At 34.9% G+C, this 13,298-nt stretch overlaps 1 protein-coding gene across 1 annotated transcript in view; it reads left to right on the top strand.

Annotated features, from left to right (window-relative positions):
- Positions 1-13,298, top strand: part of LOC136037077 (T-box transcription factor T-A-like) — a 53,601-nt gene that overhangs the window by 13,125 nt on the left and 27,178 nt on the right. Inside the window, exons 3-5 of the mRNA XM_065719530.1 lie at positions 607-775; positions 2,067-2,201; positions 9,204-9,318. Coding sequence (XP_065575602.1) covers positions 607-775; positions 2,067-2,201; positions 9,204-9,318 — 419 coding nt within the window. The remainder of the gene's footprint in view (positions 1-606; positions 776-2,066; positions 2,202-9,203; positions 9,319-13,298) is intronic.

Raw genomic sequence — 13,298 nt, 5'->3', positions numbered from 1 at the left:
TTTCTTTCAATCATATTGGGAGGGGGTTAATTTTTCTGTTTGATACATTTTCGTCATCCAAAAACATCAGTTTGAGCGATATATATTTGGGAAGTATGCAGACTGCAGGTTACGTCAGAGAATCTTTCCATGGATAATTTTTTCGTGGGGGAAGGGAATTTTCCATGAAGGGGGCACCGGATTTCCTGGCGTTATTTAAAAACAATAAGAAATTAAATAAAAAAGTTTTTTCAAGTGAAAGTAAGGAGCAATATTAAAACTAAAAAAGAACATAAATTATCACATAAATGAGGGGTCTCGCCCCCTCGTCAATACCTCGCTCTTTACGCTAATTTTTCTTAGTATTTTCAAAAGAGCTATTTATTCTAATTAAACGCTGTTTGTGATTCAGGGGTCATTCTTAAAGAATCGGAACGATATTCAAACTTTAGCGTAAAGAGCGAGGTATAGACGACGGGTTGAACCCACTCATATATGTAATAATACGTGTTCGTTTTAAGTTATAATGTTGCTCCTTACTTGCACTCGAAAAAATCTGTTTTATTTAATTTATAAAAAGGCATACACTGCCTTTTCTGACAGAGATTATAAATCTTCCAATTTTAGATGTCGTTACATTGAAGGTCGTTGGATGGCAAGTGGGAAAGCAGAGAGATCGCCAGCAGCAACAGTCTACGTTCACCATGAGTCACCAAACTTCGGGAATCACTGGATGAAAGATCCAGTGACTTTTGCTAAGCTGAAATTATCAAACAAAAAAGCTGATCCGTCTATGGTAAGCTTCCCTATATTTCTAATCCATTTATCACTCTGTTGTGAACTAGTGATTCCTGTGACCTCCAATTAATCAATTTTAGTGTGGCTGATTCTTAAGATAAAGTCTGATTAACTAATAGATTGCAAATAATATCTACTGAAGGTATTTTAGTGCTGCATGAAATCAAGTGTGTGAACTCAAAAAAATATAGAAGACGGTGCCATGGATTTCAGTTCAATTTTTTAATGAAGATATAAAAAAATGTATTTTTCAAAGTATAGGGGGGGGATTTTGACTGTTTTTTTATTTTTTACTGAAAAAATATTTTTGAAGTTTCATCTTACCTGCAGATAACAAACAAGCAAATACTCCTTGTCTGTCTCACCCAAACGAAGTCCATGTTTCCCCTTCCGAGAACTAAACACTTTTGGGTTATTTCAGGCAATTTCATAATCGACTAATATGTAGTGTTCCTGTCTTTGCTTAAAAAATAAAAATCATAGCTACAAGAATTTTTACTGAAGTCCTTTAGATTTGAACAAAATTCCTGCGGTTTTTTTCTTTTGGCTTCACATGTTCTTTGGCTATTCTGTAAATAGGGATGATTTTCTAAATTAGAGTGAGGTTGTTGTACAATCACCTGCAAGGATATTAGTTTGGAGTTGGGACTTGGAAAAACATGAACTGAAATTCTTTGTCTTTTGCTTTCAAGAACTTTTTAAAACAGGGTAACTATTGTTAATAATTATGCTAATTAACTTCAACTGCTAATTAGTTTAAATATTATATCAATTAGTTATTGATTAATGTGATGATTCTTACGTTTATGGTTATTTTGCTGGTTGTTTGAATCCCTGACAAAAATTTGTTAAACCAAATAATATCGGTAAATTAACAATAGCTCTGTGGTAAAACTAGCATAAAATTCAAGTAAAATATGGTAAATTTAAAACAAGTCGTTTACTGAATTCAATAATGTTTTGTACAATTGGCATATGTATAACAAACTGATCATTAAACTAAATAGAAAGTTGTAAGTACAATTTAGTAAATTGGCAAATCAACATGCTTTTGTGTTTTTTTGTTAAACGATTGCTAGAAATTTATTAATTTCTCAAAAAATCCAAAGCCTTAAGAACTACGCTAAGTTCTAAGTGGCAATACTAGTATGGCAGCAACTTGCTATTTCAGAAATATATATTATTTGTAATATCGCCCTTTGTGCATAATTTATAAACAAAAACAGAACTAGCAATTATTTGGTCGTAATCTTATATTTTATCTTTTTTAACTGTTCCTACTATTTTAGATAATGTTAAATTCGTTACACAAGTACGAAGCAAGAATTCACATAATTCGAGTTGGATCAGAAGAGCGGAGTATACGAACGTTTTCCTTTCCCGAAACACAGTTCATTGCAGTGACTGCCTACCAAAACCCAGAGGTAAAATTTGTACCTCCTTCGTGAGAAACAAGCTGGCTAAGGATATGAATTTGCTTGATTCTTAAAAAATGTATTTCTTAAAACAGACAAGCAAAAGGGGGCATTTATAGGCTGGGATTTTATTTGTTTCACAAAACGGTGTTACAGGTTTATATTTCCATTCAAACGCACCATTCTGATGGCATTCTACAACCACTGGTTCGGTATGATCGCCCCAGGAAACAAAAAGGTAAATTCAAATAAATGAACGCTCATTCAATTCAATTCAATTCAATTTATTCAAAAAGAAAAGAAAACACATAACAACAATAATAATAAAGATCCTAGAAGCGAACTTGTTAAGGACCAAAACAACAAAAAATTGTAAATGAAAAAGAGAGAGAAGAAAAAAAAAGAAAAGAAAAGAGAAAACAAGGGAAGCAAATTGAACAAACATTTAGAGAAATATAATATCAAGATTTTAGTACATTGTTATATAGCGTCCGAAAACTTGTGGATAGCTCGACACTGGAGGGTATTACATTCCATTGAATTATAGATTTATAAATTGGGGATCGCTGGGCAGAACTAGAGATACACCTGGGGACAATGAAGGAACGGTTGGATGAACGGAGACAGTGGCCTTCAGAATTATTACTATTAAAATAAGTTAATAAGTGGGGAGGAAGATTTTTATGGTAAGCGGAGTATGCAAGGGATAGATTTAACTTTTTGATGATTTGTTCAAAAGGGATAATACCAAAATCGGAGTACAAGTCCTTGGTGGGATATAGTCGTGGCAACCGAAAAACTGCTTTGACGGCACGGTTTTGAGCAGATTTTAATTTATTGGTAACTGAAGGATAAGTATTGCCCCATACAGATCCGCAGTATGAGATATATGGGTAAATAAAAGAATAATAAAGGGTGACAAGGATATCGGGAGGAAGAAAATAATTCACACGATTAATTATACTTACCTGTCGCAAAATTATGGCTCTGATATAGGACACATGTGTTGCAAATGATAGGCAGGATTCTATGTGGACACCAAGAAACTTGGCAACTTCGACCTATTCCTCACTGTCTTTCTTTCAGTTGATGTAAGTCAAACTTTATCGTAAAAAGCGAGATATCGACGAGGGAACAGCCCCCTCATATATGGAATAATTCCTCTTAGTTTACGTTTTAATTTTGCACACGGAAAATTCCTCCATTTAAAGTTCCTCTGGCATAAAATCCTACTTGAAACCCTCCCCCCGGACAGTCTCCCTTAGCCTACTTTCATGTGAAAAAGATTTTTTTCTGTTTAATTTTGGATCTTTTTTTCAAATCATGCTGGAAATCTCTCTTCGTGGAAAATCTTCACGAGAAGTAGGCCCCCAAGGAAACTTTTTACAGTGGAAAATTCCCAACGGAAGAATTCTCCTGTGGTTAAGGACCTCCATGGAGGATTTCTCCCACAGACCCCCCTTCTAGTAATTCTAGCAAATTCATTAATGTGAAATTTCTTGAAGAAAGTTCACCCCTGGGAAATTTTCCCCCTCCTCAAATCCTCCCGTCCCCTGGGTCAAGGGCTTTAACTTATGTAAGTTCTATGTTTTAACAGATTGGAACTTCCCGTGGAGGGTTGGTCGTATAAACTTTGGAAGGGGTTCATTCGATTGAAAACTGAAATTTCAAGTTACTTTTTCAAGTGCCCTTATTAAGGGTCAAGAGTACTTGGAGGGTAACCATCTCCAATCGTGCCCTCCCATCAGTTTTATCACTTAAAAAGGACGTAATTTTTTTAATTTCCTTTAGAATAGCCCTCTTTCGATCTTCTAGGGTCATTGGTTCGATATGATCATCCCTGGGGAAGACAAGGAAGCAAAAAAAAAGAAAAAAACAAATAAACACGCATCTGTGATATTTCTTCTGGCTAAAATTACAAAACTCCGCGTTTTTGCAGATGGGGTCTTGAAATCTTGCAATAGGGTTTTCTGGTGTGCTGAATCTGATGGTGTGATTTTCCTTGGAATATCTTGAAATTCCTTTTTGGGGCAATTCTAGGAATTTCATTCATGTGAAATTCCTCCGAGACAGTTCACCCCTGGGAAATTATCTCCCGCGGAAAATTTTCCCCCTCCTCCGCAGAACCCCCTTGAAACAATGTCTGTATACATCCCAAAAGCGAACAGCATAAGTAATCAATGTACGGAAAAACCACAGCTTAGAACTCTTTCCTCAGGGGCAAGGGGGGGATAAGGTTACCCCAGAGGTATAATTATTCGACCTTTCAACTATGCTGAAGAGGTTGGATATCCCAAAAATTTCATCACTTGACTTTGGGACAAAATGGGCATGGGAGAGGGGCTGTATAAGATTTAGAGGAGGGTTATTTGATTGGAAATTGAAAGTTTTACATCCCTTTTTCAGAGTCAAAAGTAAGTGGGGAGGAAACAGCCCCATCCCCCTCTAACATCCTTCTTTTTCCAAATGCATACAATCAAAATTTTGTTCAAAATAGTACGAAGGCCAAGTAACTATCGTCCCAGGTTTGATGGTTCCCCCAGCCCTTGGGGCAAGGGCTATAATTTATGCTATTTGTCCATTGTTAACACATAAGCTTCTTATGAAAAGGGTGACTGTGTAAACTTTGGAGGGGGGCTCCTTCGATTTGAAATCGAAGATTCTACTGAACTTTTAAGAGTTAAAAGTGACCGAAGGGTATATAGTCCCCCTCACGTCCTCCTTTCTCGAAGTGCATCCGATCAAAATTTGGAATAGTCTTTTTATTAAAAACACAGAAATCAAATTGCTATAATTCAAGGGTTGACAAATCCTCCCGTCCCCTGGGGCAAGGGCTGTAACTTATGTAAGTGCTATGTTTTAACACATTGGAGCTTCCCTGTGGAGGGTTGGTCGTATAAACTTTGGAAAGGGTTCATTCGATTGAAAACTGAAATTTCTAATTACTTTTTCAAGTGCCCTTATTAAGGGTCAAAAGTACTTGGAGGGCAACCACCTCCAATCGTGCCCTCCCATCATTTTTATCACTTAAAAGGAAGCTAAAAATTTTTATTTTCCTTTAGAATAGCCCTCCTTCGATCTTCTAGGGTCATTGGTTCGATATGATCATCCCTGGGGAAGACAAGGAAGCAAAAAAAAAAAATTGAAAAAAAATCAAATAAACACGCATCCGTGATATTTCTTCTGGCTAAAATTACAAAACTCCGCGTTTTTGCAGATGGGGTCTTGAAACCTTGCAATAGAGTTTTCTGGTGTGATGAATCTGATGATGTGATTTTCATTGAAATATCTTGAAATTTCTTTTTGGGGCGTTTCCCTCTTTTTTGAAAATCAGACATGTTTTTTTCAGGCTCGTAGCTTTTCATAGGTAACATTACAGTTATTGAACTTTATACATATTTAAATAAAAAAAAACTAGTTTTTTTAACTGAAAGTAAGGAGCGACATTAAAACTTAAAACGAACAGAAATTACTCCGTATATGAAATGGGTTTTCCCCTCCGCAACACCTCGCTCTTTACGCTAAAGTTTTTAATTGTTTCGAAAATTAGAATTGTGGCAAAGAGTCAAACTTTAGCGTAAAGAGCAAGTACTGGTCTCTGTAGGTAGCAAATTACTGAGTAATATGATACTTTTTAGACTGAGACATGCTGTAGACAAAGTTTTAAGGGAAGAACAATGCGGTTTTAGAAAAGGTAGAGGATGTGTCGACCATGTTTTCACTCTTAGGTTAATAATTGAGAAGTCCCTTCGTTGTCAAACACCTTTGGTCCTTAGTTTTATCGATTATGAGCAAGCTTTCGATTCTGTTGATAGAACAGCGTTAACAAAGGTCTTATCGTTATATGGTATACCAGAAAAATACATTAAAGTGATTTGCGCTATGTACGAGAATAATACCGCTGCGGTTAAGGTAGGAAATGAGGTTAGCAACCGGTTTTGTATTAAATCAGGAGTTAAGCAGGGTTGTGTTCTATCCCCCTTTATATGGATCATTTTGATGGACTTCGTCTTAAGGAGCTCAGGAAAGGCAATTGGAGACCATGGAATCAAATGGGGAGGAAGAACGCTCCTGGACTTAGATTATGCTGATGATTTAAGCATATTAGATGAAAGTGTGAGCAAAATGAATGAATTTTTAGAGGTTTTACGAGTTCAGGGTGCTAAAATAGGCTTGAAAATTAATGTTAAGAAGACTAAGTCACTAAGGCTAGGAATAAGTGAAGATGAACAGGTGACCTTAGGTAACGAAAAGATTGATCAGGTTGGGAGCTTCAGTTACCTTGGTAGTATTATTAGTAAAGATGGTGGGAGCAGTGAAGATGTTAAAAGTAGAATAGCTAAAGCTCAGGGTGTTTTTTCACAGTTAAAAAAAGTTTGGAAGAATAGAAAGATAAGCCTACAAACCAAGATTAGAATATTGGAAGCTACAGTGATGACAGTGGTCAAATATGGCTCTGAAGCATGGACACTCCGAAAAGCAGATGAAAATTTACTAGATGTTTTCCAGAGAAATTGCCTACGGATTGTTCTGGGTACCCGGCTGACTGACCGTATTTCAAACAGTAGGTTGTACGAAAAGTGTGGTTCAATCCCGCTTTCTGGGGCTATAATGAAAGAAAGGTTGAGATGGCTAGGCCACGTTCTACGGATGAAGGATGGCAGATTACCGAAGATTGTCATTTTTGGCCAACCGTCTGGGGCTACACGGAAAGCAGGTCGTCCTTGTCTGGGTTGGGAGGATGTCATAAATAAGGATTTAAAGGAAATGAGAACTTCCTGGGAGGGTGTAAAGAGGGAGGCTTTAAATAGATTAGGTTGGAGGAGGAGCGTGCTTAGCTGTGTTGGCCTCAGACGGCTTGGTGCTGCAGTGAGTTATTAGTAGTAGTAGTAGTAGTAGTAGTAGATTGCGGAGGGGACTACCCATTTCATATACGGAGATTTATCCACTGACTATTCCTTCTCGATTATGCCACAATCTGGAAAGCAAGGACTAAGATCGCAAACTGTTTACCTGCCTTATGCGATTAGTTTGTCCCTTTCCCTGACTTGAGCATCCTCCAAGCTTAAGTAAACGACATAATACCCGCCGGAGGTTCGATGCGGTTATGCCCTAATTCAAAATATGCCAAAGTTAATAGAGTGAGGAGATAAATCTGCAGTAAGGGTAGTGGGGGACACCCAGTTCTGTATATAGCCTTTGGTTCGGAATACACTTATGCCGGACTTCTATGCAAAAGGAAAGGGAAGAAACGTTTCACTCAAGGTCAGGCTGCTTCTCGAATTAATGGGAATTAACTGATAGCCCTAGGTTAATTAAAGGATGGGGTGAAACTTAAACCATGGTCAAAGGAATGTGTCGAAAGGTTTTTTTTCTACTTTGGTAAATAATATCGATGTTAGCTATGTTCTTAATCACTTAGTAAGGAAAGCAAAAGATTTTTACACTGTATATTACTGCTTGTTTATTGATCACTGGATAATACATAGCCTACAGGTAAAACAGATACACCTATTTTATTAATGAATTTTGTATTAAACTCACTTGATCTGTATATAGTGGAGAAAACTAAAGAGTGTTCGGAGTTGGTAGTTAATTATATTTTATTGAGCCTGGTGTAACTAAAAGAGCTTAATCAGAGTCTAATTATTTGGTATTAAAAGAACAAATTCTTGCTACATCCTGGATTATGGTCCACAATCCGCATCATTGGTAGATTTAATTAACTGATAATTTATCAATTAACATTTAGTTATTTAGGACCGTTTCCTAAATAGTCCCTGAAATAGAAAGGGGTCAAAGGTACAACTTTTCAACACCAAGTGTGAGTACGGGAGATGCTGGGTTGACAACTCCCCGTGGGACCGTCTTCTCATATTCAAATCATACAGATTGAAAATCCTTGCACGACATATTGTAGCAAAATGTTAAAAGGTTATGATGTCTCAAGTATGTACTGCACATATTTTTATTTTGGACGTTTAAATATTAATATCAGCCTAAGTTTTATAGGTCAATAGACTCAGAATTAATTATAAATCAGTTTTGGTTGAGATGAATTGTAAATGTACTCACTGTGTTTTGTACGAAGATTATCATGCAGAGATACTAAAGATTATAAAACAATTAACATGTTATAGTTATGGAGCCAAACTTTAAGTAATCTCTATGTGATAACGTGTCCAAATGGAGCTTGTCCAGATCGAGGGAGAGGTATCCAACCATAAATTTAGTGTGCCCCTGAAAATGTGTTAGAAAAAAACAAAAATACAATTTTTGAAACGAATCTTTCCAAATGAAAACAAAAATGGCTCTTAAAACTCGAAGGAACAGGAATTACCAGGGTGACCTACCTGGTATGGTTTGGTAACTGGTACGATGGTATGGACTACCTGGTCCATACCATCTATAACCTCTTCAACTGTCAAACCCTCTTTACGCCAATTTTTCTTTTAAGTCCTATGCACCTAAGTTTGATTTTTTAGCTCAATACTTTAAAGAATGAAAAATCTAGCTAAAGAGCATTGTAATAAAATTTTGACTTCTTGTATTACAACACTTAGAGAATGATACAATTTGAATATGTTTAATTTAGTTTTAGTAATTAACAATTGAACTTCCAACCCAAACGTTGGAAAACACAATCGATAAATAAGACACAATTACCATTTGGCTAATTTTTGCACTCTAACATACTTTTTTGGAACGCATTAGTTTGAATTTAGCAAAAAAAAGTTGGGAGACAGGTTGGGAGAAGCATACTCCTTCATATATAGAATAAATTTCTTTTGTTAAAATTTTAGCGTCGCTCTTAAATTTTCATTGGCAACTATATTACTTGTACACTATTTAAGGGATGAACAAAGCATTAGACCTAGTCATTTACTTTTTGATGTAATGAAAATATAAAATCCATCTTTAGAGGCATTATTGAGTGACGGAGTTAAGCAATCCCTCTAAACATGGATTTTATATTTTCTATTAAAATATTTATGATTTCTCAAATCCTAGGTGACTTCTTTGAAGATAAAGCACAATCCCTTCGCCAAAGCTTTCCTAGATTCTAAGGACAGGTCTTCTGGGCACGAACTTAGTGAAAACCATAACCAGTGTGGTTTACAGCAATGTAAGTATAAGCTTTCTCTAAGCTTCTAGCTTTTTTACTTTAGTTTTGCAACCAATTCCTATATAATATTAGCTATATTGTTATACTGATTTATTTGTACATTCGTTTTGCTAAATAAATTTAAAAATTTAGAACGGTGAAACTCTTTATAAAAGATTCTATTTTTATCAACGGAATCCTTTTATTGCTTAAATTTTATTTTCAAAAATTATGTAGATGCTGCTGCCAAGAAGCTTCTAATTTTTAATTAGTAAATTGAATTATGTATTCATTTTATAGATGAACGAAAAATTATGTAGATGCTGTTGTCCAGAAGCCTCTGATTTTTATTTTTGTGAAAACTATGCCCAAGGAAAAAGTTAGATTAATTCGTGGGTATAATTTTTTCTTCGTTTTATTTTTTTGAAATTTATAGTCAAATATGGACGGGCAGTAGGCTATTTTCTCCTTTATGAAAAATTAAACCATTCCCTAAATTTTTTTCGAAGAAATCCGCTATAAACACAATGATGAACCTGAATTGATATTTGGTTAATATACTCGCTCCACCTCCTTCTTATGAATATTTTAAGAAATGTATTTTTTCAAGGATAGCAATCACTTTTGAATCACCCCTATATCAAGATATAAGGTGGGTCATTTCAATAAGGGGTAATTTTATGCCTCTCGGTGAAAGAAGGAAATATTTGGGGAGGTTTAGGTCACAGTAAAATATGGTAAGTGAGAACAATTGGATGGTCAGAATTTTAAAAAGTAAGAGTAAAGTGGATGTTAAGAATGTGGGGAGGTATGTGCGGGTAGCCATACAGCACAGAGAGATTTTTGAGTGTGGACAATAGGAGGGACAAGAAAAGAATGTTGAAAGTTATTTCATAGTTTTTTTTATAGTTATTCTATAGTTATTTTTATGTCACATTTTGTGTAATTATGTCAGTTTTATGGTATTATGTGCCTTTTTGTTTTTATTTTCATTTGTATTTGTTATGCTTTCTCATAGTTATTAATATGTATCCTGTTATATGAGTTAGTATCATGTGGTATTATTTTGTATTATTTGTTGTTTTTTGCGATGGCCCCTAAGTGGCTTTTGTTGCAATAAATATCTATCTATCGAACTTGAACGTAAACAACGGAAGTGATCTGAATAAGAGGCAACAGAAATTCGGTAAAAATTTGAATTTCAGAGTTAGAGACCCCCAAGACACCACCCCTCCCCGCTGTGCATGTCCCTGGCACCATATTCACTGAGCTTTCATAGGCCTATAAACATTAGTCGAAGATATTTACTGTGTAACAGTAGAAATAGATAATAATTTTAGAGTTGATAATTTATTCTCGTAAAAGTAGGTAGGTAGGAAGGTAGGCTTTATTTTTATCCACAATATAAACATAAATAAAATTGACAGCACTAGTTAATTATTGCAGCAAAAATAAAGTCCTAAGGACTTGTGCTGCAAATTCATATTATGATTTATATCTTATAAATAAATATCTAAACATAACATCTTATGATTATCCCCCTAACCTATATTATATAAAAAAACAACAACACATACACATGAACACAATGCAACAAAATAATCTTATTAAATATTATTTACCGGTTTCAGCCCCCACCCCACCCCAGGAAACTTGCGGAAAAAAGACATCAAAAACCTCCCGCCCTTCAAAATCTATTAGTTAAACAAAATGTTTTCAATTTATTTTTAAACCCGTATAAAGTGACACTTCCTGATGCTAGCCGGCAGACTATTCCAAACAGAAGGCCCCAGATTATGAACCACATATGATGATCTGACTGTTTTTATTTTTTCATGGCTTAAAAGTTGTGAATTTCTTGTATCTTAATTATGGTGTCCCTGATTCATGGAAAAACAATCATGAAGATACTCTGGGCATATACGTTTCATGCTCTGGAACACAAAAATTGAGGCCTGGTAGTCACGAATCTGACCAATATTTAAAACATTACACCGGGTAAAGCTAGCAATAGTTTTGAATTCAACCTGCTCTTTTATGTCCGCAATCAATCGAATGCTTTTATTTTGCAAAATCTGGATCCTTTTATAATTAGAAAAAATTGCTGGCCCAATAAACACAACCGTAATCTATATAAGGATGAACAAGGGAAAAATAAATGATTTTTAAACTCTTGAGTGGAAATGTTTTTTACACGTCTCAGAATTCCTAGACGTAGTAGAAAAAAGTAGAAAAAAATATTTCGAAGCATAACATTGGTTTTACACGGGGAAGGCCATTAAGAGGATAAAGGCTATTTTGGGCAATTGTCCTCCCCTTTGGATTTTGGAAAACAGCCTTTTTTGTATTTTTCATTAAAAAATAAAAAAATGCCAGCTCCTATATTTTAAACTATACGCTTATGTAACTTCATTTTGAGAGAGAAAAAAAATCATGTTCTCCCCTCTACATTTTTGTGAATGTGGATAAAATTTTGTCAATTCTGGGGCAAATATTCTGTGGTTCAATTCCGCATATTACAGAGAAAGATTACTCACATGTCGCAAGGAAGACTTGCAATTGTTCAAGGGCATATCATTTTTTTTGCTGTTGTCTTTTCATAATAAAATCTCATTTAATATATAAAAATATCATTTTTTATACTGTACTTTCCTATTCTGAATGTGAAAAAAACTGTGCTTGTAAACTTCATTTATACTGTAATGAAAAAAGCACTAACTATACAATAATCTCCGTTTATATAATTATTTTTCAAACGTTGCTTGTTTAAGTATAATATAAACTGGTTTAAAATTGGCGAAGTATACATACTGCACTGGTTTGCTTTATTAAGAATATACATACAAAAAACTAGTTTTTTTAACTGAAAGTAAGGAGCGACATTAAAACTTAAAACGAACAGAAATTACTCCGTATATGAAATGGGTTGTCCCTCCGCAATCCCTCGCTCTTTAGGCTAAAGTTTGACTCTTTGCCACAATTCTGCTTTTTAAAACAATTAAAAACTTTAGCGTAAAGAGCAAGGGATTGCGGAGAGGACAACCCATTTCATATACGGAGTAATTTCTGTTCGTTTTAAGTTTTAATGTCGCTCCTTACTTTCAGTTAAAAAAACTAGTTTTTTTATGTAATTTCTGAACGTTTTTAAATTAATGCTTGTTTGATTTTGGTTCTCCACACATAAATTATTAAAATGAAATTTGCATATTAATTCCTTTTTTGGCTAAATGGCTTTCTCTTAGTTTTGATCAGGCGATTTTGAGAAATAAGGGATGGGGAAGGAGGCCTAGTTGCCATGCAATTTTTCGGTTACATAAAAAGGCAACTATAAATTTTAATTTTTAACGAATTTTTTTATTAGTAAAAAATATAAGTAACTTAAGAATTAACCTACGTAACAAACTTTTATATTCTTTATTTTTTATTATGTATATGAGGGGTTTTGAACCCTGGTTAATACCTCGTTCTTTACACTAAATCGTAAGTTTTGTCCCAAACCTTTAAGAATGACCCCTGAATCAGAAAGGCCGTAGAATAAATAGTTGAAAAATTACTAAAAATACTATAGCATAAAGAGCGAGGTACTCCTCCTAAATACCTCGCTCTTTATGCTAAAGTATTTTTAGAACCCCTCATATGCGTAATAATCTCTGTTCGTTTTAAGTTTCAATGCTACTCTTTACTTTCAATTGAAAAAAACTTTGCCATGTCTATTTTTTCATTGTTTTTCTTATAGTAATTTTAGAAAATCCTGCATCCTTTTCACTGAATTTCTGTTCCCCCATGACATATTTCTCCAAGGAAAGATCCTCCCACATAGCCCCCTCCCCTCAATCCCACCCCCAAAACCAAAAACAAATCCCCTGAAAACGACTGTACACTTCCCAATAACCATTATTGTAAACACTGGTCGAAGTTTGTAACTTGCAGCTCCTCCCCCAGGGACTGTGGGGGAGTAAGTCATTCCCAAAGACATAGTTATTATGGTTTTGACTATGCGG

The sequence above is a fragment of the Artemia franciscana genome, chromosome 2 (assembly GCF_032884065.1).
Source record: "Artemia franciscana chromosome 2, ASM3288406v1, whole genome shotgun sequence".
NCBI lineage: Eukaryota > Metazoa > Arthropoda > Branchiopoda > Anostraca > Artemiidae > Artemia > Artemia franciscana.
The sequence above is the reverse complement of the archived record's forward strand: the minus strand, read 5'-3'. Positions and strand labels throughout refer to the sequence as shown.